This window comes from Cupressus sempervirens, chromosome 8 (assembly GCF_028749045.1).
Source record: "Cupressus sempervirens isolate cs-2001-9-10 chromosome 8, ASM2874904v1, whole genome shotgun sequence".
NCBI lineage: Eukaryota > Viridiplantae > Streptophyta > Pinopsida > Cupressales > Cupressaceae > Cupressus > Cupressus sempervirens.
Window position 1 is genome coordinate 312651602 of NC_143125.1, and position 24493 is coordinate 312676094.

General features: G+C 35.8%; 1 protein-coding gene across 1 annotated transcript in view; it reads right to left on the reverse strand.

Moving 5' to 3' along the window:
* The window catches only part of VPS2.3 (vacuolar protein sorting-associated protein 2.3), a 33590-nt gene extending 9637 nt beyond the window's left edge, over positions 1-23953 (reverse strand). Inside the window, exons 1-7 of the mRNA XM_089797528.1 lie at positions 23577-23953; positions 23414-23458; positions 22298-22332; positions 22106-22156; positions 21905-22009; positions 21727-21798; positions 21247-21318 (exon numbers count right to left, since the gene is read on the reverse strand). Of these exons, the coding sequence (XP_089653654.1) occupies positions 21247-21318; positions 21727-21798; positions 21905-22009; positions 22106-22156; positions 22298-22332; positions 23414-23458; positions 23577-23610 (414 nt within the window). The 5' untranslated portion in view covers positions 23611-23953. The remainder of the gene's footprint in view (positions 1-21246; positions 21319-21726; positions 21799-21904; positions 22010-22105; positions 22157-22297; positions 22333-23413; positions 23459-23576) is intronic.
* Positions 23954-24493: the final 540 nt, after the last annotated feature.

Consider the following 24493-nt stretch of genomic DNA (forward strand, 5'->3'; position numbering starts at 1 on the left):
AATAGAAAAAAATATTTTGCAATTTACTGAAAACACAGCTCAAACAAAAAAGAAAATCCCTGTCTTCAACTTACATGACACCCAAAATAGTGAAAAATACGGCCAAAAAAATGTGGAAAATGCGGCCTTCCACCTGCAAGATCATTGCTTCGCATGGGCTCAGATACAAAATGCACAAGAAACTATCAAGAAAGAAAGAAAAAAAAGCGATGCTCAGAGCCAACGAGTTAAAACCATAGTTCCCAAACTCGGACTCAACAAGGCCATCTCAACTCATGACTCAACTATGAACTGGCAAGGATCAACTATGACTCAGCAAAATGAAAAGACCCTTGAAATTTAGAGACTTTAACAATTTAAAACTTGTTTCACGCACCCTTTATTGATTAGAACTTATAGCCACTATAACATCATCAAATGGAAGCTAATTTGACTTCACATACATGAACAAGGAACATCAATGATAAATTCATCATGTATGTAAAATGTAAGTTGTATCTATGTTTGTCACGAATATGGAATTAAAACCAAAGGGTTTTGAATGAAATGAATTAAAAACTTAAAACCTTTAAGACAACCCTTGTTCCACCTTCAGTTTGACCTTAGAAAATGAGGATATGTTATGGGGGTTTAGAGTGTTGAAGGCACGCTGAATCTTGGAATTTGGCTAAGTCTAGAATTTTTTGGAAAACCTTATCATCTAGATTTTGCATCTTAACTTCTATGAAGCTTAAACCTATCTCAAACATCCTAACAGTAAATATACAAATATAACTTAAAAGTATAAGAAAGGAAATATTTAAATGTTATATTTGTATAAATCCTCTCACCCCCTGTGCGAAGTTTTGAATTGCAAAGTAAATGTGCAAGTTAATGCCCAAACCCAAACGAGTTATGCATGCTTAAACTCGACACAACTTTTAATTTAGACTTTTGACAATTTAAAACTTGTTTCATGCACCCTTTATTAAATAAAACTTAAAGACACCATAACATTATCAAATGGAAGCTAATTTGTCATCACATACATAAACAAGGAACATAATTGATAAATCCATCATATACGTAAAATGTAAATTGTATCCATCATATACGTAAAATGTAAATTGTACCTAAGTCTGTCCAGAATATGGAATTGAAACCAAAGGGATTTTGGATGAAATGAGTTAAAAACTTAAAACCTTTAGACAAACCCTTAGTGTCCAACTTCAGTATGACCTTAGAAAGTGAGGATATGTTATGGGGGTTAGAGTGTTGAAGGCGTGCTGAATCTTGGAATTTGGTTGAGTCTGGAGTTTTTTTTAGAACCCCAAAATCTAGATTTTATCTTAACTCCTATAAAGCTTAAACCAATCTCAAATATCCTGAAAGTATTTATACAAATATAACTTTTAAGTATAAGAAAGGAAATACTTAAATGTTATATTTGTATAAATCCTCTTGCCCCATGTACCATGTTTTGAATTCCAGAGTAAATGTTCAAGTTTATGCCCAGACCCAACCGAGTTATGCATGCTTGAACTCAGCAAGTTGGGCGAGTTATACCAACTCGGCAAGTTGGGCAAATCATGCCCCAACTTAACATTTTTTAGCGAGTTAGATTTTTGAGAACCCCAAAATCTAAGTTTTGCATCTTAACTCCTATAAAGCTTAAACCTATCTCAAATATCCAGACAGTATTAATGCAAATATAACTTTAAGTATAAGAAAGGGAAATACTTAAATGCTATATTTGTATAAATCTTCTCGCCCCCTGTGCCCAATTTTGAATTGCAAAGTAAATGTGCAAGCTTATGCCCGGACCCAACCAAGTTATGCATGCTTGAACTCGACGAGTTGGGCAAGTTACACCAACTTGGCAAATTGGGCGAATCATGCCCCAAAACTCGGTGAGCCGAGTTGCTGAGTTGACATAACTCGACTGGCCAACTCGCCAAACTCACAGTGAGTTTGGGAACTCTGGTTCAAACACTAGTTGTCGCAAGAAAAAAAAGATGACACAAGAGAAAAGACTATTGGCAGAGTACTCTCCGAGTTGCTAGCTTGGCAAGTTTTTATGACTTTTACTGATGCCAAAAACTTGCAGATTTTTTGGCAAGAACTTGTCAAGTACTTGCTGATTTTTTGTTAAAAACTCGGTCGTAGTTTTATAACAGCAATTAAAGGCAAAAAAAGGGCCCAAATCAGTTTCATTTCTCATTTCTTCACTTGTATTTTGCTGAGAACGGAAAAGTCTTCCAAACACTTGCAAACTAATTTCGATCAATTTGGAGCCAACTTGAGGCGGGTTTGAAACACATTTGTAGTGGGTTTGGAGCGGAGTTTCTAAAGAGGATGACATCAATGATTTGAAGAGGCTGGCTATGGAGGAAGGCGTGGATTTGGTTACACATTGGATGACGTTGAGTTGAATGAGTAGTCACTGCTAGTGCTAGGATAAGCTAAAGGCAGTGCTATATCTAGGATTGAGGACAAGCCACAAACTAAGAAATACTGAACAAGAACACAATCACGGCCAGTGCAGACTTCTAAGATTAGACCCTCTAGTTCTACCTCTTCCGTAGTCTTTATTAAAGCTAAAAGAAAGATGTAATTGGAAAGATGTATTTACTTTTAGTTTTACATAAATTATTTACTATTTTGCTTCCAGCCATGAATCTTCCTTGGGAGAATGTGATTGTACCCACTTTGTGTTTAAATAAATCTAAACTAAGCTTATTTGTTTTGTGTTCTCATTTATGGACTCATTGGATGTATCTTCTCATTGAATTTTGCAAAAGAATGCATTTCTAATAAAATTTAAGCAATTTTTTTAGTCACTGAGTTTTTGCTGAAAACTGGCTGAGTTTTCCCCGAATTTATTTTCAGACTGTGGCGAGTTTTCCGCTTTGGTGAGTTTTCCAACTATGGAAAAAAGAGTCAAAATGGTGCACTATAGATTTAAAAATGCAACCAAAAATTACAATTTGCATCAGAAAAATCTCACAGATATACAAGCACAGACCACGCAGAAAAAAAAATGCTGCCACAACTCACAAAAAAGCATCGTGCAGGTTATAACTAAAAACTCTCAAACCAGTAGCTTTGATTTTGTTAAAAAATTAAATTAAATAAAGAGTTTTTCCAGAGTAATATTTTCATAATAAAATCGAAAGAGAAAATTTGGAAAATATTTGTGTACAGGACCACAATTTATTTTTAATTAGAAAACCCTCAATCTGCTCTAATACCATGCAACAATATTTTGCTTTCAATAATTGAATTCACAAATTGAAATATAGTCTCCTTATATAGAGAAATAATGGAGAAAGAAAATAGAAATATTCTAAATTACTGGCTGAGAAAAAATAGGAAAGATTCTAAGTTATCTAATAGAGAAAATAGAAATTACCTAATAAACTAAATATTCTTAAAAGACCATTTATATAATATTAATTACTTTATTAAACATCCCAAATTATATCATCTTCTAGCACAGCACAACTACCCTCTAACTTTGCCAAGAGAATAAAAGAAACTGCTGCCCTTAATCATATGATGTTTACATCTAAAAAAACATCACAAAAATTAAATTTTGAAGTAAGAGCATGCATAGCTTTAAAAATGTGGGCAGTAAGAACACTACCATTACCATTGCCATGATGCTCAAACTCCTTCCCAAGATTTTTCTTCTTGAGATGAGAATATTCTGCATGCACTAACTTTCCATGGTAGAACATTTCTTGCTCTTCTTCTCTTTTCCTTACTAACCACAACTATGATCGACATCATGAGAACTCTATTTTTTCTCACTATTATTACTTCCCAGGTTGTAATACCCCTTGCCCAAACTGACTGATTTTAGCTCAAGGAATATTGTCAAACACTTGTATACTGCCTTTCAATGCTAAGAAATTTAGAATGTTTGCAAATGATATTACAATGCCTCTTACAATGAACTAATATGCAAGTGCAGTTCTTTTGGTATTTTCAATGCATATACATGGAAACTAAATATGGAATGCATACCTACAGCCAACTAACATTTTTACAAACAATTGACATACATGCTACTAGATGGACATTTCATCAAACAAATGGTATGCAACATGTGTCTCCTTTATTGAATTCATTCTCATGTACAATGTTGCTATGAGTTTGCTAAGACAAATGGGCTTACAATAATGACTACAGAAATGCCAAAATTTGATTCTGAACATATGCCTAAAGATTACAATGCTAACTACTAATAGTTGCAAGAGGAATCTAATAATAGTGATGCCCAAGAATGGAGACGAATCAAACATAAGTACTGTAGCGCGGCATCATTCTTGAGTACTATAACAGCCAACAATAAATGTATTCTCCAATTTAAGCACAAATAGAACTCCTGAATTGAAGCTCTCCTAAATACCAAATTCAGTGGATATTTCACCACCTAAATTGATTGCAACATTGAAGAATTGACGTTCTTCAATGGCTAACTGAAATCAGAAACCTTGGTTTCTTCTCCCAAGTTCTTATCAATTGCAATTCACAATAATTGCATGATTAACAATGAAGCTCTCACCTCTATTTATTCTTTTCTTTCACCATTCTAGAAGCAAATAAAATATCATTTAATTGTATTCTCTAGAAGCTTCTCCTTTGCAATACAATAATTAATTGTGCTTCTAGAAAATTAAATTAATTAAATATAAAGTCACCTTTTAATTTTAATTTATTTAATGACTTTATAAGAAATTAATTTAATCAATTTCTCCTTATTTCTCCACTTAGCCTTTGGGGAACGTAAAGGTTAATAACTCCACTAAGATGCTAAAAGGATGGGGACATTACAGTCTGCCCTCCTTGAAATTGCTTGTCCTCAAGCAACTTCAAGTCTAGATGCTGCAAAACCTCCTCATTCTCCCATGTCGCATCCTCTACTGGCAGGTCCTTCCATTTCACCAAATACTCCCTTATAGTACGCCGCCTCAAGTTCCTTCCCCTGAAATCAATGATAGCCTCTGGCACCAATATCAATTTTCCCTCATCATCCAAGGGTGGAAGCACTGTAGAAGGAACAATATGATGTCCTAGCACCTTCTTGAGGCGTGACACATGAAAAACATTGTGCACCTTGCTCTCCGCCAACAAATCTAACTCATAAGCCACCTCTCCCACTTTCCTGATAATCCTGAATGGACCATAGTATCGTGGCTTAAGTTTCTCGGCACCACTCTTCTTGAGAGTGGATTGACGGTAAGGCTACAACATAAGATACACCATATCTCCAACCTCAAAAGTTCGCTCAGTCCTCTTCTGGTCTGCATACTACTTCAGCTGATTCTATGCCTTGGTTAGATTATCCTTGAGAGTCTTAACAATATCTTGACTCTCTTGTAACAAATCACCTACACCAAGCACTCTATTGTTACTCAAAAGTAGATCCATAAAATTGGTTACATCATACCCATACAAGGCCATAAAGGGTGACATCTAAATAGACATGTGATAAGTGGTATTGTAGCAATACTCATAGAGATAAATCCACTTTACCCATGCCTTCTATTGCCCTGCTATATAATTTCTAAGATATCCCTTCACCCATTTATTCACTATCTCCGTCTGACCATCTGTCTGAGGATGGTAGCTAGTACTCGGAGTGAGCTCCGTCGCACACAACCTGAATAGCTCCTGTCAAAAGTGACTCATAAACCTGTTGTCTCTATCACTCACAATGCTCTGAGGTAAGCCATGTAATTTGAATATCTCCTTGAAGAACAACTTTGCCACCTGTGTAGCAGTGTATGTAGCAGTGATCAGAAATAAGTGTGTAAATTTCTTAAGGCAATACACAACCACATATATGCAGTCCCTGCCTTGGGCTCTAAGCAATCCTGTGATGAGGTCCATAGATAAACACTCCCACTTCCTATCAGGAATCAGAAGTGGCTTAAGTAAATCGGCTGGATAGGAGTATTCTTGCTTATTTTGCTGGCAAGTGGGACACTCCCTAACTCACAATGCTCCGAGGTAAGCCATGTAATTTGAATATCTCCTTGAAGAACAACTTTGCCACCTGTGTAACAGTGTATGTAGCAGTGATCAAAAATAAGTTGTAAATTTCTTAAGGCGATCCACAACCACATATATGCAATCCCAATTTTGTGATGAAGTCCATAGATAAACACTCCCACTTCCTATCAGGAATCGGAAGTGGATTAAGTAAACCGGCTGGATAGGAGTATTCCTACTTATTCTGCTGGCAGGTGGGACACTCCCTAGCATACTGAAGTACCTCTGCTTTGAGCCCTTTCCATGTGAAGCGCTCTCTAATCTGTCAATATGTCTTGTAGAATCCAGGATGCCCTGCTATAAGTGAATCATGAAAAGATTTCAAAACCATCCTCCTCATTGTTGAGCCTAGGACCAAAAATATTCGCCCTTTGTAATGGATGAGCTCATTCACAAGGGTGTATATGCTGTCCTAAATAGTTCCATCTAGAAATCCGACTATCCATGCATCCTTTGCATACTCTGCAAGGATCAAGTGTCTCCAATCCTTCGATATGTCCATCAATAAGCTCAAATGGGGCCTTCGTGATAAAGCATCAACAACTACATTCTGTGTCCCCTTAAAATATGTAATATCAAAGTCATAGGACTGTAACTTGCTCACCCACTTCTGCTGCCTATCATTGAGATATCACTGCCCCAAAAAATGATTTAGGCTATTATGGTCGGTTTTGATACAAAATTTGCTACCTACCAAATATTGCCTGAATTTAGCCAAAGCATGCATAATGGCTAACATCTCCTTATCATATATGCTGATGCTCCACTCTGGCCCTCTCAATTTCCTGCTCTCATAAGCAATATGGTGCTTCTCCTACATAAGTACCACTCCAATGCCCTCCAGAAGCATCGCAGTGGAGCTCAAAAGGTTTGCTGAAATCTGGTAACGCTAACACTGGACAGGAAGTCATCAACTCTTTAAATTTCTCAAAACACTCCTGTGCCTCAAGAGTCCATATGAAAGCTCCCTTTCTCATCAAATCTGTCAAGGGTGATGCATGCTTAGAATATCCATCCACAAACCTCTTGTAGAAACCACATAATCCAAAAAAGCCCCTCAATTATGTAAGGTTCACCGATGAAGGCCACTCCACAATGGCACAAATCTTTTCAGGATCCATGTGTACACCTTATATACTGATGATGTGACCCAAATACAACAACTTTGTCATACCCAAATCACATTTCGACTCCTTTGCATACAAGGATTCTCTACCCAATATATCCAACACCGTGTCAAGGTGAACCAAGCACTCCTCCCAAGATCTATTGTACACCAAGATATCATCGAAGACAAGTACAAATTTCCTCAACTGAGGATGGAAAACCCTATTCATTGTTGCCTGAAAAGTAGCAGGTGCATTAGTTAGCCCAAATGGCATAACTACAAACTCAAAATGACCACAATGACATCTAAAGGCTGTCTTCTCGATGTCCTGTTCTCTAACCTTGATTTGGTGATAACCTGATCTCAAATCTATTTTTGAGAAGAAGCAAAATCCATGAAGCTCATCTATTAGCTCATCGATCCTGGGAATGAGGTACTTATTTTTAATTATCTTCCTATTAAGCACCTTGTAATCAAAGCACATCCTCAATGTCCCATCCTTCTTTTTCACCAACACCACTGAAGAAGCGAAAGGAGACTTACTTGGTCTAATGTGGCCCATAGCAAGTAACTCCTTTATGGCTTTTTCAATTTCATCCTTCAACCTCTTCGAATGCCTGTAAAGTGTAGTCATGATGGACTTAGCCCCCTCCTCTAACTCAATGATGTGCTCAATACCCCTATCCGATGGTCTACCTGGTCGAATGTCACTAAACACCTTAGAGTGTTTAACTCTAAGCTCCTGAATATCAAGAGGATATTCAGTCTTCTGATGTCCCTCCTGTGATGGCATTAACATGCACTCTGCTGCCCACTCTACCGGATCATGTCAAATCAATCTAGCCATCCTCTGGAAAGAGACCATTCTGAAATCACTATCCCAGATTACCTTAAGAATCTGTGTCTTCCCGTTCACTTTAAACCTCATCTCCATCTCCTTGAGATTAAGAGTGAACTCACGAATATTGGGCAACCAACTCATCCCAAGGACTATATCTGTATCTCCCATAGACACAACATAGAAATCAGCCTTAAAGGCATAATTATTAACTTCCAATGGGAGTCCAGTGGTCTTACGATCACAATTGAGGACATAGCCATCAGCTACCCTCACTCTAATTCCCCCAAAATCCTTTGTTTGTCTGCCACATTTCTGCACCAACCTAGCATCAATGAAATTATGAATGGCACCAGTATCAACCAAAGTCATAACTCATTGTCCAGCAAGTACTCCTCTCATACAAAATGATCCTTCTTGCTTAATACTAGTGAGACAAGCTTCCCTAAGTTGCCCATCTCCTTCCCCATCCTTGGGACTCCATTTTACACAAGTTTTCAGCGTTGTCTTCCTTTTTTTCACCATCTATTTCTTCTATATCAGACTACTGGTCTGAATTATCTAATTTTGATTCCTCATAGTATGCCCACATAACTCTGTTAGCTTTGCCATTTGGTCTAAGAGGACAATCATGGTTTGCATCATAGGGCCCCTTACAATAGAAACATAATTTTTTATTCCTCAAATCATTTAATATTTCTCTGTCAAAAGGCATTGGAGTTTAATCTTTAGAATCATTGTTAAAATCAGTCCTCTCTGATTTTTTATAAAATGGTTTGTTATCCTTACTAGAAGATGCTCCTTTGGACTGAAATTTGTTTGATGGGACTGCATGTTCCATACTTCTTGGCTTTTTCATAGCTTCCTGTAAAGAAATGGGATCAAATGTCTTTATCCAACCTCTCAATGGTTCAAATAGACCCTCAATGAAAAGAACTATCAATCTACGCTCTAAAATGTTTGGCACCATGACTGCCAACCGTTGAAATTCACCAATGAAATACTCCAAGTTGTCTGTTTGTTTCAGCTGTGCTAATTCCCGGAAGTAAACCTCTGGATCTTTCTTGTCAAATCTTTCAACCAACCTATCCACAAAGTCCTGGTGCTTTGTCACCTGATTATGCTGAAGTATTACCATACCATGGTACCATCAATCATGTGCTACTCCCTCCAAATGCAAAGTGGCGTATTTGATAGCTTCAATCTCTGTCATTGGCCTCAGTGCCAAAAATGTGTCAAGCTTATGAATCCAAGCTTGAATTGTCATCTTAACACTCCCATCAAATGTAGGCATACTAAGCTTGCCTGTAGCCCTCTTCAACTCACTATTTTGACCCCTAGGCCTCCTATCCTATTTGAGTGACCTGTAATGTTCTCTCCTCTGATTTAAAAAGTGTTCAAAGGTCATCCTCTCCCGAACTTGAGGAACTAATAATTCTCATTCATCATTTGCAGCCATAAGGATATCTGCAAACGTCTCATCCTCAGCTTCCTCTGTTGGCTCATGTACTGATTCCTCTCTAACAAAGGTAGGACGTGTAGGCCTATTTGCTGTCCTGGAATGAGTTCTATGAGCTCTAAGCGATCCCATTGCACTCCTGTTATCCCCTTGTTCCTGATTCTGTCTATCTTGTGAGTTCATGCGCTCAACCATGGTGGTGAGTGTCTGCAAAGCCTAAGCCATCCGCTCTTGTACTGTAACCATTGCTCTAAAGAATTCCCTTGTTTCCTAATCCTCATTCCTGTTGTCTCTTGATGGGCTACGCTCTTGCCTGTTACCCATGGTGTTTGGTTGCCTATCAAAATCTTGTTTCCTATCAAACAAAGCTTGCTTGCGAGTGGGAAATCTGTGAGAGCCAACCCCAAGTGGCTACATGTGATTGCTAAACCCTTAGGATGGCAGGATTTAGCTCTGATACCAATGTAATATCTCTTGCCCAAAATGACTAATTTTAGCTCAAGGAATTTTATCAAACACTTGTATACTGCCTTTCAATGCTAAGAAATTTAGAATGTTCACAAATGATATTACAATGCCTCTTACAATGAACTAATATGCAAGTGCACTTCTTTTGATATTTTCAATGCATATACATAGAAACTAGATATGTAATGCATACCTACAGCCAATTGACATTTTTACAAACAATTGACATACCACTATTATGCTGATCATATATGCTATTAGATGGACATTTCGTCAAACAAATGGTATGCAACATTTGTCTCCTTTATTGAATTCATTCTCATGTACAATGTTGCTATGAGTTTGCCAAGACAAATGGGCTTACAATAATGACTACAATAATGCCAAAATCTGATTCTGAACATATGCCTAAAGATTACAATGCTAACTATTAATAGTTGCAAGAGGAACCTGATAATAGTGATGCCCAAGAATGGAGATGAATCAAGCATAAGTACTGTAACGCGGCATTGTTCTTGTGTACTGTAGCAACCAACAATAAATGTATTCTCCAATTTAAGCACAAATAGAACTCCTGAATTGAAACTCTCCTAAATACCAAATTCAATGGATATTTCACCACCTCAAATAGTTGCAACATTGAAGAGTTGACGTTTTCCAATGGCTGACTGAAATTAGAAACCTTAGTTTCTTCTCTCAAGTTCTTATCAATTGCAATTCACAATAATTAGATGATTAACAATAAAGCTCTCACCTCTATTTATTCTTTCCCTTCACCATTCTAGAAGGAAATAAAATATTATTTAATTGCATTCTCTAGAAGCTTCTCCCTTGCAATACAATAATTAATTGTGCTCCTAGAAAATTAAATTAATTAAATATGAAGTCACCTTTTAATTTTAATTTATTTAATGACTTTATAAGAAATTAATTTAATCAATTTCTCCTTATTTCTCCACTTAGCCTTCAGAGAATGTAAAGGCTAAGAACTCCACTGAGATGCTAAAAGGATGAGGACATTACACAGGTGATCCCTTAAGATTATGTCCTTAACTTGATTTTCCCAACAGCCAAGAATATTCTGTTCAAACTCCTCCACAAGATTTTTCTTCTTCCAACAAGAATATTCTGTGCACACTAACTTACCATGGTAGGAACATTCCTCGCTATTCTTCTCTTTGCCTTAGTGACCACAATTGTGATCGACATCATGAGAACCCTATTTTCTCACTATCATTACTTCCCAAGTGATCCCTTAGATTTATGTCCTTAACTTGATTTTCCCAACAGCCATATTTCGTTGTCGCCCCTTGACATAAATGCATGTTGTGTCAAACCAAGTTATCACAACTTCAAGAGTTTTTCTTGTGAGCATGAGCCATCAATTTTTGCCACACCTTGATTCTTGTCCTTCATCATGACCCTAATAGAGAGAAAAACAGCATGTAGTACCTTTAGGCTCTCAAGAACAATAATTGTCCTCCTTGAACTCCTTCAACACTCCAAAAAAGATTGATCGTGTATTTAAAAACTGCAATGTTTGAGTACCCACTTTATTGAACAAATTACTGCAATACAAACCACATCTACTTGCTGCCCTTGAAATGATGAAGTACATGTGCAATGTGGTTCTGAATGAACCTTATTCATATATTTTTCATCCTAGGCAATTGGAACAACTCAACCCAAACGCCCTCAGCCCTCTGCCAAAAGCCCTCAGCCATTAATGCTATCTCCAATTTGAAATTGTTCTGCAACATGATAGGAAGCCACGAAATCCACTACATGTTTGATGGTGTTTGTGTGTGCAATGTGAGCTGTGCTGCCTAGACAGACTTAGGATATTCCAAGAACTCAGTACCAAGCTGATATGCTGCAAACCCTTTCTCATTCTCCATGTCTAATTCCTTTGATTTGAAAAAGAGTTGCACAAAATAATAGAGTTGTGAAATCCTTGCCATGTTTGTTGATGCTTGTGTACAATGTTCCATTGTGTTTCCTAGATGGGAATATTACAATAATAGATAGTTTCTATTATCTCTGTTTAGTATCTAATGGTTATCTATTGTAATCTTCTGTAAATATTAAAATGTTTCTAATATTTAATTTTTTGTTCTAGAATAGAATTACGAATGTTTCTTAAGGAAACATCATTCAATCTCTTGTATAAATTGATTTCTTGATCACTGTTAATAACAAGCAAATATTTTTCAATTACTTCGTAATATGGTATAAGAGCCAATACTCTTAAAAAATTCAAAATAATTATTATTCCTTGGTTGAAATTATCTGTCTTTTATTTTTGAAATTATTTACATGCATATTTGCTTCCAACTCTCTCTATAATCCGACTAGGATTTCCGTTTTGAGAAATCTGAATCCGCCAACTTCTGGTTCGATTCTACAACCCATTTTTGTCCAAATCCATCTATTTTTCTACACATTTCTGCCATTTTTTGTTGTTTTTTTGCAGCAGGGCCGTTTTTGTTCAAAACCCTAATTTTCGAGTCCGAAAAAAATTTTTGATTGCATATTCTTGGTGGGTTTTTCGAAAACTTAATTGGGCTGTCGTCATATTTTTCTAAGTGCCTCAATTTTCATGCCTCCAATCCAGAAACCGATAACATTTTTTTTTTTGGTTTTTCGAGCACTCTTCTGGGTCACCCTTGAAATTTTTTAGGTCTACTTTTTGAGGGTTGCATGTACTTGCATGTCGTTTGCATGTGCTACTTTACCATGCAAAGTCTCATGTTTTGCCTCCCTTAAAAAATACGGTGAGTTTTCATAATTTTTTCCTTGAAAAATAATTTCTAATGGGTTTTCATATTTTTTACCCCTAAAAAATTTTTCTAAGTTTTCCCTTAAAAAAATTTGATTCTATAATTCGCAAAGTTGTGTGGGGTTCCTTTGTGGGTTTGTAATTTTTTCCTCAAAAATTATTTGTTGCGTTTTACCATTTTTCCTATAAAAAAAACCGAAGCTTTGTAATGTTGGATTTTAATTGATTTTTCACCACAAAAATCATGTTGGATTTTGATTGATTTTTCACCTCAAAAATCATGTTGGGTTTTGATTGATTTTTCACATAAAAAATTATGGCTTTTTGCAGTTTGTTTTGGAGTATTATGCTCATCTGCAAAGTTTTGGAGCATTATCCAAAATACCATCAGCAGTCTTCTTAGCAAACATCCTCTGCTCTTGATTCAGAAGGCTCCTGGAAGAAAAAGATTCAATGCAACTATTGCCACAAGTTTGGGCACATGAAGGTTGAATGTTGGAAGCGCTTAGCTGCCCTATCTAAGAAATCTGATTTGCAGCCCACAACGAACAGTGCAGAGCACCTTGAGCAAACAAAATCTGTCTTTTACGCTTTTTGACAGCTTCGTCCTCTAGATAGATTAACCATTAACAGGGGGTATTACGATAATAGATAGTTTCTATTATCTATGTTTAGTATCTAATGGTTATCTATTGTAATCTTTTGTAAATATTAGAATGTTTCTAATATTTAGTTTTTTGTTTCTATAATAGAATGTTTATGTTGTTTACGAATGTTTCTTAAGGAAACATCGTTCAATCTCTTGTATAAATTGATCTCTTGATCACTGTTAATAACAAGCAAATATTTTCCAATTACTTCATAATAGGGAATACATTTGGATGACAATATGGAGGCACCAAGAAGGGACATTGATTAAAAAATAGGAGATATAAGAATGATAGGAAATTTAAATAATAAATTCATATGATAAGGTATAATAAATTCATATGATAAGGCACCCATCATATTCATTATGGAAGTGTATTACATGACATTAAATGTTGAATTGAATATTCACATAGGAGTTGACACACAAATTAATAAAACTTCAGCTGCAATATTCAATGACTAATAAGAAGACAATTTGTGCTGATTAAGGAGAGGAAACCAGCAGTGATTGTTGTGTCCTGTTATCATGTTTCAAATAACACCTCAGCATGAAAAGCTTCCAGACTGCTGTACTGCATCTTATATTTCTGGACATTCATACAAATGCAACAATCTATAGACACAAATAGTCTTCTATTATTCCACTGATTGTACTTTGCTTGACAGCTTGATCTATTCTAGGAATGAAATCACCAGCACACATTTTGTATTTCATTACTTTTGTTACCTTGCCAAGTTGTCCAGGAACAGCCAGCCATCCCTACCCACATAATGATCATTTCCATAACATTTGTGGTACAACACTTCCAAAGCACCTATCCATCCCTGCATCCTATAAACTTGATTGGAGAGATGACACCTGAAAAATTCTCTACACGAATTCAATTGCCTAAACTTCTATAATGAGATACATATCCTCTTTGGAACATCCTCAGCCCCGAATTAACCTGCACAAAACTTTAGTCATAGATGCTACCTTCATGGTTGACTCTTGGAATTTAAAATTATGCCTCAACATTATATGGAGCCCCAAAATCACTCCATGTTTGGGTGAAGCTCATGTGCAATCCAAATACATGCCCGGTGTCCCCTTTGGTAGATGAAACAACTTCACTTCCACTAACTTGCCACAAGCTCTTAGCACTTGATGCTATCTCAAATTCTGATGATTTGAAATTGTTTTCCAAGATGTAAAGAACCCAAAATTATCTATTTGTTTTATGAAAATTAAAAGTTAAAACAATTGAAGATGCCCAAATGTACCATTACAAAGAGCTTTAACAATGTTTCATTCATGACCAAGCAATCACCATTCAAGTTCATGTTTACTAGAAGGCTTTCTCTTTAAAGTTCAACTTTGAAAGTTAAAAATATTAAATTTTTCAGATTTCAAACTTGATAGCAAATCATCTAATTGCACCACTTCACCTCGTCAAATCATTCCCACTGATTGTTGTGAATGTATTGCTTCATTTATGTTGCATTTATACTTAAACTAATAAAATATGGTTTTTTTTGTTGAGTAACCAATTCATATAAATAGCAAAAATATAGTCAATGACATTGAGACATGACAACCCACTCAACCACATAGGAAATACCTTTTTCAAATTTTTCACCTACAGAATAATCATAAGATGCACGCAAACATCAAGAAACCATTACCAACCATTCCACAGAAAACAATAGTGTATTGTCATAGATGTAGGGGACATGGAATCAAACACTAGATTTCCTACTCTTAGTGTGGAATAGTGTGGAAAACCCAATTCCACACACTAATTAGGTGCCAACACACTTTAACCAGTGTCTACTAATCCTTCTTACAATAGGTGCACCTTGGACTCAACCATTCCATGTGATTTGTTGCTAACCATGCTCCTCTATTTCACTACTTAGACTGATAAAATTTGGTTATCTTTTGTTGAGCGAGATACTCATATAATTAAGAAAATGACATTGAAACATGTATCAACAAGCAAGACTTATTTCAAATTTTCCAACTCAATTGTACAAACCCATAACATGCAATCAACGCATCAAGAAAACATCACTGACCATCCCACAAAAAAGTTGCACAGGAAAGGAGCATGTGATCAAATGCTCGAGCTCCTAGCCCTATACACTTGAGTTTGAAAATTTGGCCACACCCAATTGCACACACACTTCTAAGGTGCTGATACCCTTCAAGCAGTGCCTAATCCTCCTCAGTATGCATGTCTATCACTCAGCCCTGCCATGTAATCTGGTGCTTAACTTGCTCCATCCCATTTTCATGCTAGCTATGCAATTAGAGTTCGAACATTTTTTTCCTTTACTCATGGTTAGGGGTTCTCTTAAAATCCGTATTTTACACATGAAAAAAAAAAATGCACCAAGAGAGTACACAAAACTAATTATCTTTTAAAAGAGCCTTCCTTCAATACCCGCATTTTGCAAGAAATTGAAATCTACATCAGAAATTGTCATTTGCCCACAATTTTGTTGGTTCCTTCCTCATTGAAAGATCATAAACCACAAGTCCATAATTGAACAAATTATAAAGTTTATACACCACAAGCAATAAGAAAAATGACATATATGTGAATCTATTATTAAAAACCTGAAAATGTTCTGTTACAAGAAATCCAACAAGTTCCATCAATGTTAGGAGGGCATACTTGAGCGGCATCAAACTAAGGACAGGTTTAGAAGGTAGCTTATGCCTTCTTTAAAAAATCATTTCTTTGAAAATACACCCTTACTCGAATTTGTCTTCAAGTGAGAAAATAGTATTTTGCCTTTTTCATTTTCAAGCAACAAGTGACGCTGGTGAGCAATGCAAAACCTCTAGGGAATACAAAAAACAATAACCCTCAATAATTAATTTTTCTCTTCTCAGCAGAGGGTTGTTTGCAAATTCTACTCTTGTGATACCACTCCTGAACTCCAGTGTAGGTTCTAAGATTGCAATGCTCAATACAAATTTAGTGGGCTTTATCAAGACATGTGACTATCCATTAAAAAAAAAAGGTTCAAACAACTTGGAACCGAATACCGCGCCCACCTTTCTTCCAGATGAAATTTTTGTAGCTCAACTCCATACCAAGGAAGATAGATAGAAAGTCACTTGCATGGCCTCAACATGAATCTTTTCCCTCTTCCTTTTCAGAGGTTTGGGTGAGACTTTACCATCTACCATTGGAATACTAGAGCAATGAAAGTTTGACAGTATAGGTCATTATTCGGGTGAGTTAGTAAGAGTTTATCTGAATACTTGAATAAGTCTTTCACAATTAATGCCAAGCTAAGGCTGTGCAAGATCTAGATCTAGGTCTACCTTAAGGGCATCAAAATAAGGGCTGCTTTAGAAGGTAACTTAAGTGTTCCTAAAAAATCATGTTTTTGAGAATACACCCTTATTCAAATTTGTCTTCAACTGAGAAAAGATTATTTCACCTTTTTGGAGCAACAAGTGGTCTTGGTGGCCAATTTTTCTCTTCCTCTCAGCAGAGGGTTGTCTGCAAAATTCTACTCCTGGAATAGCACTCTTGAACTCCAATGTTGATTCTAAGATTGAAATGCTTGAGGATACAAATTCAGTGGACTTTGTCAAGACACGTGACTACCTATAGATTTTGTAAAGAAACAGATTCGAACAACTTGGAACCCAATACGATGCCCTCCTTTCTTCCCAATGACTTCTTTTGTAGCTCAATTCCATACCAAGGAAGATCAATAGAAAGTCCCTTTGTGTAGCCTCACCAAAGAATCCTTTCCCTCTTTCTTTTTGGGTGAGACATTACAAACTACCATTTGAATACTAACTTCATTACAGTTTTGAGGTGTCATCATTTGGGTGAGTTGATATAAGTTGATCTGAATCCTTGAATAAGTCTTTTACAATTTATGCCAAATTAAGGTTGTCCAAGATCTAGATCTTCCTTGAACAAAAATATATCTACAGAGGTGGACTGTGAAGGCAAATGCTCTTTTCATCATAAGGTTGGGAGATGACACAAAAAATTGTCACAGTTCAGTAAAAGAAACCTTTGCAGAATCATGTAATGTCCCCAGTTTTTAACAAGCAACATTAATTGAGTTAATTAATTAACTTGTCCAAAAATAATATTATTTAAAAAGGACAAATTGAACAAAATAATATTTAATTGCCCACTTTATTTAATAATGTTCATCTCAGCCTGAAGCATTGATTGTAGGCCTACCTGCTGATGGGAGATTTTATAAGGAAGGGTTTGTGGTTGAATTAAACATGTTCATTTTTGTTATTGAAATTGATATGTAATACATTCCCTTTCTTGGAAGGAGTGGATTTTCTGAGGATGCAAACCCTTGGAGCTTGAAGGTTTGGACGAAAACACCCTTCGCCATGGACTGATTGCAGATCAGCAATCACTCCAAAGCAAATTTGCAATGTCTTTATTCGAAGACAAATTTCAGTAATAATTTAATACAGATATTTGCTATTATATTATGATAAACTCATACAAATCAGGAAGTATATTTGTGAGCACACGATAATATAGGAATCAATTTATTGAATATTCAGTTCTCAGCACGATGGTATGTGGGTTATGTTTATATTTGAACCCTGTTTGCTGGGTGTGGATACATTCCTGCTATTAGCATGGATTTCTGGATAATGGTGTTGCACTCTCCCTATCTAGCCATGAGACTCCTTTTATTCTGACATAGTATGTTGGAGAGATCTGTTTCTGTGTAATACAATCTGGAATACTTTCTGTGCTGGCTGTGTGCAGCTGTTATTCATTTCTGAGTGTTGCACTGAATGCATCTCTTGAGTAAATTGACAAATAAGGCATAGTAATGCTGCCAACAAAAGTCAGGAACTATGTACTTCATTAATCATTATATTGTTCCAACAATGTGTTGATTGCTGCTAACTAAGGGAATGTAGCTTATTCCTTACTGTTGTTTAAGAGTTCCATGCTTTCCATCTGTGTTTATTTTTAAGGTTGCACACAGATCTGGAAATTATTCTTTAAGGATAGTTCAAATCATCAAGCTGATGGGATCAACATTGTGGAGAATGTTTGAATATACATTTATATATCTTAAATCAAAAAACATTTCTTCTAGCTTTGTAACCACAAATAGTTCTCTTTTGACCCATTTTCACTAGTGCAAGTTCATAGAATCTCAAAATCATTTTGGCCCTAACTCTCCCTATGAAATCAACATCCTCCCAAGGATAGAACTATAAGTATTAACTCTATTCACGACAACTGTGGCTGTTTACAGTCTTCAAGGAGCTCAACTCTAGTCTGGCTTTGGGATTATTGCATCAAGATTTGAAACATTTCTTAGAATATTGGACATTGGGCTCTCTCAAGTAATGTAGCATTTCCTAAGAATGACAAAAAAAAAAAAAGGGTAGGAAATGTGGAATGTCTATTTATTTTAACTTAGGAGGATTTTTGAGAAGGATCAGAGTTTTAGAAGGATCTCAAAAAGCTTTCAATGGCTTTCTGTAGCAGGCCCAAAGCAATGTAGGACCAGGGAAGATGATCCTCATTGAAACAGTGAAAGGCTTTTTGCTAATGGTAATAACCTTGGTGCCCTAACAAAAGGTGGTTAGTTTAAAACCACGAATTTGGAAACATGATTTTTTAATACTACTTTTCCTTAAAGTTGTAGCAAGGAATTACTATGGACATGAGAGGTACCTCCATTTTTATATATTCTTTGGAACCTGCCTAACATTTCACATTTTCAAGGCAAGAGCTTACAATACAACGGCAAATTATGAGCCTCTTATCTAGGAGGTCTTGGGTTCAAGTCTACTCAAATTTAATAAATAACAATAATAATTAATCACAGCACATAATAATAATTAATCTTGGCTTCGGCCTCTTACCGACCAAAAAAAACATTTCAAATTTTCAACTGCTCCTATAGGTAAACCTCCTAACCGGATTTGTTGTTCTTTAAAATCCTTTAAGACAAACATCTCTGGTTTCTTGTTTAATGTTTATGGATTTATAAGTCTGCTCCAAAAATGGAAGCTTTGGTCAATTTCTTAGAGCAGCATTTTCTTCTCAAGGATCAAGAAGTTCAGTTGGAAGGAGATTTAAATGATATAGTAAGTGCAAAGGATAAACGAACTGAGGCTGGCCACACCACCCACTAAGAATTAGATTTCATAGATCTTTGGACATAGTTCATAGCTCCAAAGAAAGAAATTTCAATTGGAACAATCGGCAGAAAGGCTTTTGTTACATTCCAGAATGACAAGATCAGTATTATGTCTCCACATCTTCGCTTTACAGAGTGATCATCTGAATCTTTTGTTCTTCCCGTAGCAGGTTCAAATCACTATCTTCTTAGATTATTTGTTCAGCTAGATGCTCCTCAACCCTTAAGTCCTCTCAAATTTCAACTAATGTGCTTCAACATAATTAGTTGCCATGGAGTCTTGATGGTAAGAATGCCTTAATTTGGCAAAGGTATGCATCACTTTTCTGAGAAGCCTACGTTTGTGGAAATCTGAAAAATGGAATGAGACTAGCCATAAATACTGTCATTGACCAAGAATTCTATGTAATTATCCAAGCTTTGAGTGAAGGAAGACAGTACTAGACACCAAAATGAGTTTTTGCTCCTTGGAAATTCAAGCAATTGTCTAGGAAGATGAATCACCTAGAGCAAGTTAATGGGTTTTCATCTTGTAAACAATACAAAATGATGAGGCACTGAGTGTGACCCAGGGACATGTTTCCAGCATTATTTGACCTGCCCCAGAAACGGGGACATTCTGGAATCTCAGAAACTCACCCCCTGGCTATCCCATAAAATTAATTTGAAAATGATTTTAGTTTTGATAAGGATTTGACTTACACTCTCATGTGAACTCTCAATTTGAATTATTTAACACAAAAGTTATATGTTAAGGTTCTATAATGTTTATAAGCATGCTTTATCCATGTTTTCATATGACTATATAAATTTCCCTGTATATATTTATTTTTTCCTATTTTTATATAGCTGTCCCCACTGCCATCCCCTGCTCCAGGAAAAAAAATCTGTCCCACAAACCCCATTCCCCGTCCTCCCCTCCCAGAAACACGGGGTAACATAGTGAGGTAGTGTTCTGCTAGAGTCTATATATATGCCTCAGATTATTAAAAAATAAGGCTTGCCACTAGGTACTAGCATGGAATTAGTACTGGATTTTGGCATTGAGAGAAGCATAGCACATCATTTTAGAAGCATGGATGGAAGGCTTTACAATTTATAAATGTGTGCAACGTATTTAGTGTGATTTTTCACATGAAGGGTTGCATAGACTGTGAATAGAGATACTAGCATGGGGTTAGTACTGGAATTTGACATCATATTAGAAGCACAGGCAGAAGGCTTTACAATTAAAAATATGCAATGTATTTAGCATGATTTTTCATGTGAAGGGTTGCATAGAATGTGAATAAGAGATCATAGCCATTAAAGAGTTATTGAACCACATCTAAATTTCAAGAATTGGTGTTGTTTAATTGGCCATGAAATTGGTCACAATTCATTTGTGCTGAACGATGCAATGAACCATCCATGCTAGTTTGTGGATCAGTAACTAGATATTTTTCACAAATTATTTTTTTTTATATTACAACACCTTTAAAAGAAACCCTGAAAATGTGAGAAGTAGACAGATTCTCAGAAAATGATGACTCATTGGGAAAAACAGTAAACAAATCAATGGAGAATTGTGATGAATGTAACGAACTATACATTTTTTCCTTTTTAGAAATCACAAATGACATAGTCACAAATGAAAGCATTAAGAAAGCATCAAGACAATCCTGATAAACGAGAAAATGGTACCAATGAAATATGATGCCATGATATACTATTGCTATTTTTTAGAAATAAATAATCACAAAAATTACCGTCATATCCATCTGTGCCGTCTGCCTTTGGAATTCTTGCATCACCTTAGCCTGCTTTGCCGGTTCCATTTGCTGTCCACCCAATAGAAAGCGAAATACAAAGTTATTCCATGTTTATGCTATAACTTTTTTATTTAAAACACTGCTAAAGTTTATTCAGATACAAAGCATGTAATAAGCTGCTAATCATCACAAGATTAAAAGCAAACACACTCTTTGAAATACAGTAGAAAGTCCAGAAAAAATATGGTGATAAACATAGCAAAACTACAAATTCTGAAAGGTGAGGAATACATATCCTGTTCAGAACACTATAAGAGATAAATAACCATTCATATGAGTATTTTTTGCATGTGCTCTCTCCATTTTGACAATCCATAGAGAAAATGCAAAAAATTACAATATTTCTGCTGATTCTAAGATCACTCACAGTGGAAACATTTGGATTGAAAAGGGATTTACGAGAAATTGAAGTGATACCTTATTCATAGCTGCCATTGCTTTGCTGGCACCTTTCATACCCACAGCAACAGAGGTATTGGCATACATAGCCTGCAAGAATAAGGCAAAGCACTTAGAGAAAATAATTTTGCAAGAAACTCTAATGTTGGCATGCATACAAAAATCAAATACTAATAGCATATTAAAGAGATCACACCTGTGTATGTGTTGCCACTCCGCGCATTTGTGCACGGCTACCTTGCAAATTAGCAATTTGTTGTCTCAATCGAATAAGCTGGCGAGCTAAAATTTTTGTGGCGGCCTTTGCTCATATCAAAGATTTATTGATCAGGCCAAAAACTTATTTAACTTATCAATCCATTCTAGAGATCCACTTCAAATAGATAAAACAGCTCACCTCATTTCCAGTTTTTGCAGTCTTTTTAATCTCACCAACAAGTTTTTTTTCCTGCCATTAAGCAATCAAATCACAAACAAGTTTTTATCACTCACAAACATATTGCAATGCGTCATTTGAAATCAATAAATTATATTAGATTTCTCTGGAAATTACTAATCTTCAAAACAGAGATTTATACTTCTTACACACCTCTAATTGCAGTGTTGTGATCTCACGCTCAATACCTGAAATATACAACCAGCAGTGTAACAAAGAAGTGACAATTTAGAAACAAATGAGCAAAGGATAACACGGTCAATCTTGTGTATCTATAAAATTGAGAAAATAAACAACATTATCATTACATATATGTTTAAAGAACAAGAGAAAATGATGTTAACACTGTCAGTACACGTTCATAGGGCTGCAAAAAATTACATCATTGTGACTAAGTGACAGTTTGCCAGTGCTTATTTATCTCATACTTCAATAACTGTCTTCCAGTTCTCAGGTTATTCATCATAATGGTTTACGAAACAATCCAGACAGTTCATTGGAACGCAAAGTGAAAAAGTATGAGAAAGTGTTTGCTCTAATGAGAATTCAAGGAAAAATCACAAAAAAGCCATTTGAATTTCAAGTATGCTACATTTTTTTAATTCTTCGTAAATTCCTTGTGCTGCATATGAAAACGCAATCAAATTTATTCATGTTGGAGACCTTCCACCAAACTTCAATTTTTAAGTTTTAAAAGTTACTTTACAGTGTCCGCAATTGAAGAATTTCTTTGGGTTCAGAAACATGGTTCTGGATTCTCCACAGGTTTCTCTCACAGCTGGATAGAACTTGCTCAAAAAAGAGAAATTCCAAGTATTTGAACATGGACAGAAGACTTTTCAAGTTGCTAATTATAGAATCAATAGGGGTTCAACCGAGACACTTGAGTAATGTGTTCTAAGGTTTCCATCAAAAGCACTAACACTAAATGTTTCAAGGCTTCCACAGTCCTTGACGATAGTCAAAACGCCTCAGTTATGCGCACTTATGAAACCATCAAGAAATTTTCATCCTGATGATGGATCGCGGAATGTGATCCAAAATGTGAATTGCTTCCCAAAAAAGTGTCAATGGTCTTTGCACATATCCTTTTTTAAAAACCTTAACATGACGCCAAGAAAAATCAAACTCGCGTAGAAAGAGGCCATTTTTACACCTTGTCTCCATTGCATACTTTCGAAAAGGCGAACCCTAGGCGAGAACCTGAACGATATATTCTTGCTAAAATAACAACCCTAGATTTTTGTGTTACCAAACCGCGGAATATACCTCTTGTTGCAACTGCCATCTCCCGCTTGCTTGTACGGAGGGCCTCTGCATTCCAGAAACACAAGTCATTTACACAGCAGTCTACATAATTAGAGAACATACTTTTCTATTCCCACTTCAACAACAAACAGTATTACAACAAGTGGAATCAACGCAGGATTACCTTTAGCCGTGGGTTTCTTCCTGAAAATGTCCATTCTTGAACTGATTTGTTCTTCAGAGACGAAGAAAGCACAAGCTGATGCCGATCAAAACGTGTAAATTTTATCTCTGGTTGTAAATTTTATCTGTGGCGAAGATAAGTCCAGAGATCTAGAGGCCGATTCCTGTTATAAATCACAGCTGCAATAGCTCTGCATAAATGCAGAGCACCACAGCATAGACGATGAGAAGATGTGTTCTGCCTGCGTTACCGTTGATGGGGGAATTTAGTTCTGCGCTGGGGCAATCCTATAATCCTTATTTTTGTTGTTTTGTTTTGTTTACACGTCTTTCTAAACCTCCCTGCCTTTTCCCATGTGAAGAAAGATCAACGGCAGTCATGTAAAATTGGGAAATAATAAATATTTACGAGCAGCTAAAGTGGCTTATTGACTCGTCAAAAATGCCCGTTGGCGATTTTTCAAAACAAAACATTGGTCCCTTGAGAGGGGGGCTATGAATAATGTATATTCAAAATAGGGTATATTTTCGTGCTTAGTAATATTCCATATGTCACATTATTATCTATGGAAGGAACTTATTTTTCCACGAACTTGTTTATTTGGGTTGATGTGGCTATCATAGGGCATATATATATATATATATATATATATATTCTCTAAAAGGTCTATAATTAGAAGATTTGAATGGGTGTTAAAAGTTTGATTCTAAATTACTTATATATCACAATATTAGATTATATTTATAGAATATAAAAACATGTATAAGAGTTTTTCTCCATTCTACATAAATTTGATGTTATTTCTTATTATACCATCGTAACTTATAAGCACCTTCAATTTATACTTATTTAGTACTTATTTTAGTATGTGATCATAATCCCATACATCATAGAGCTTTGTTACACATTTGATTTAT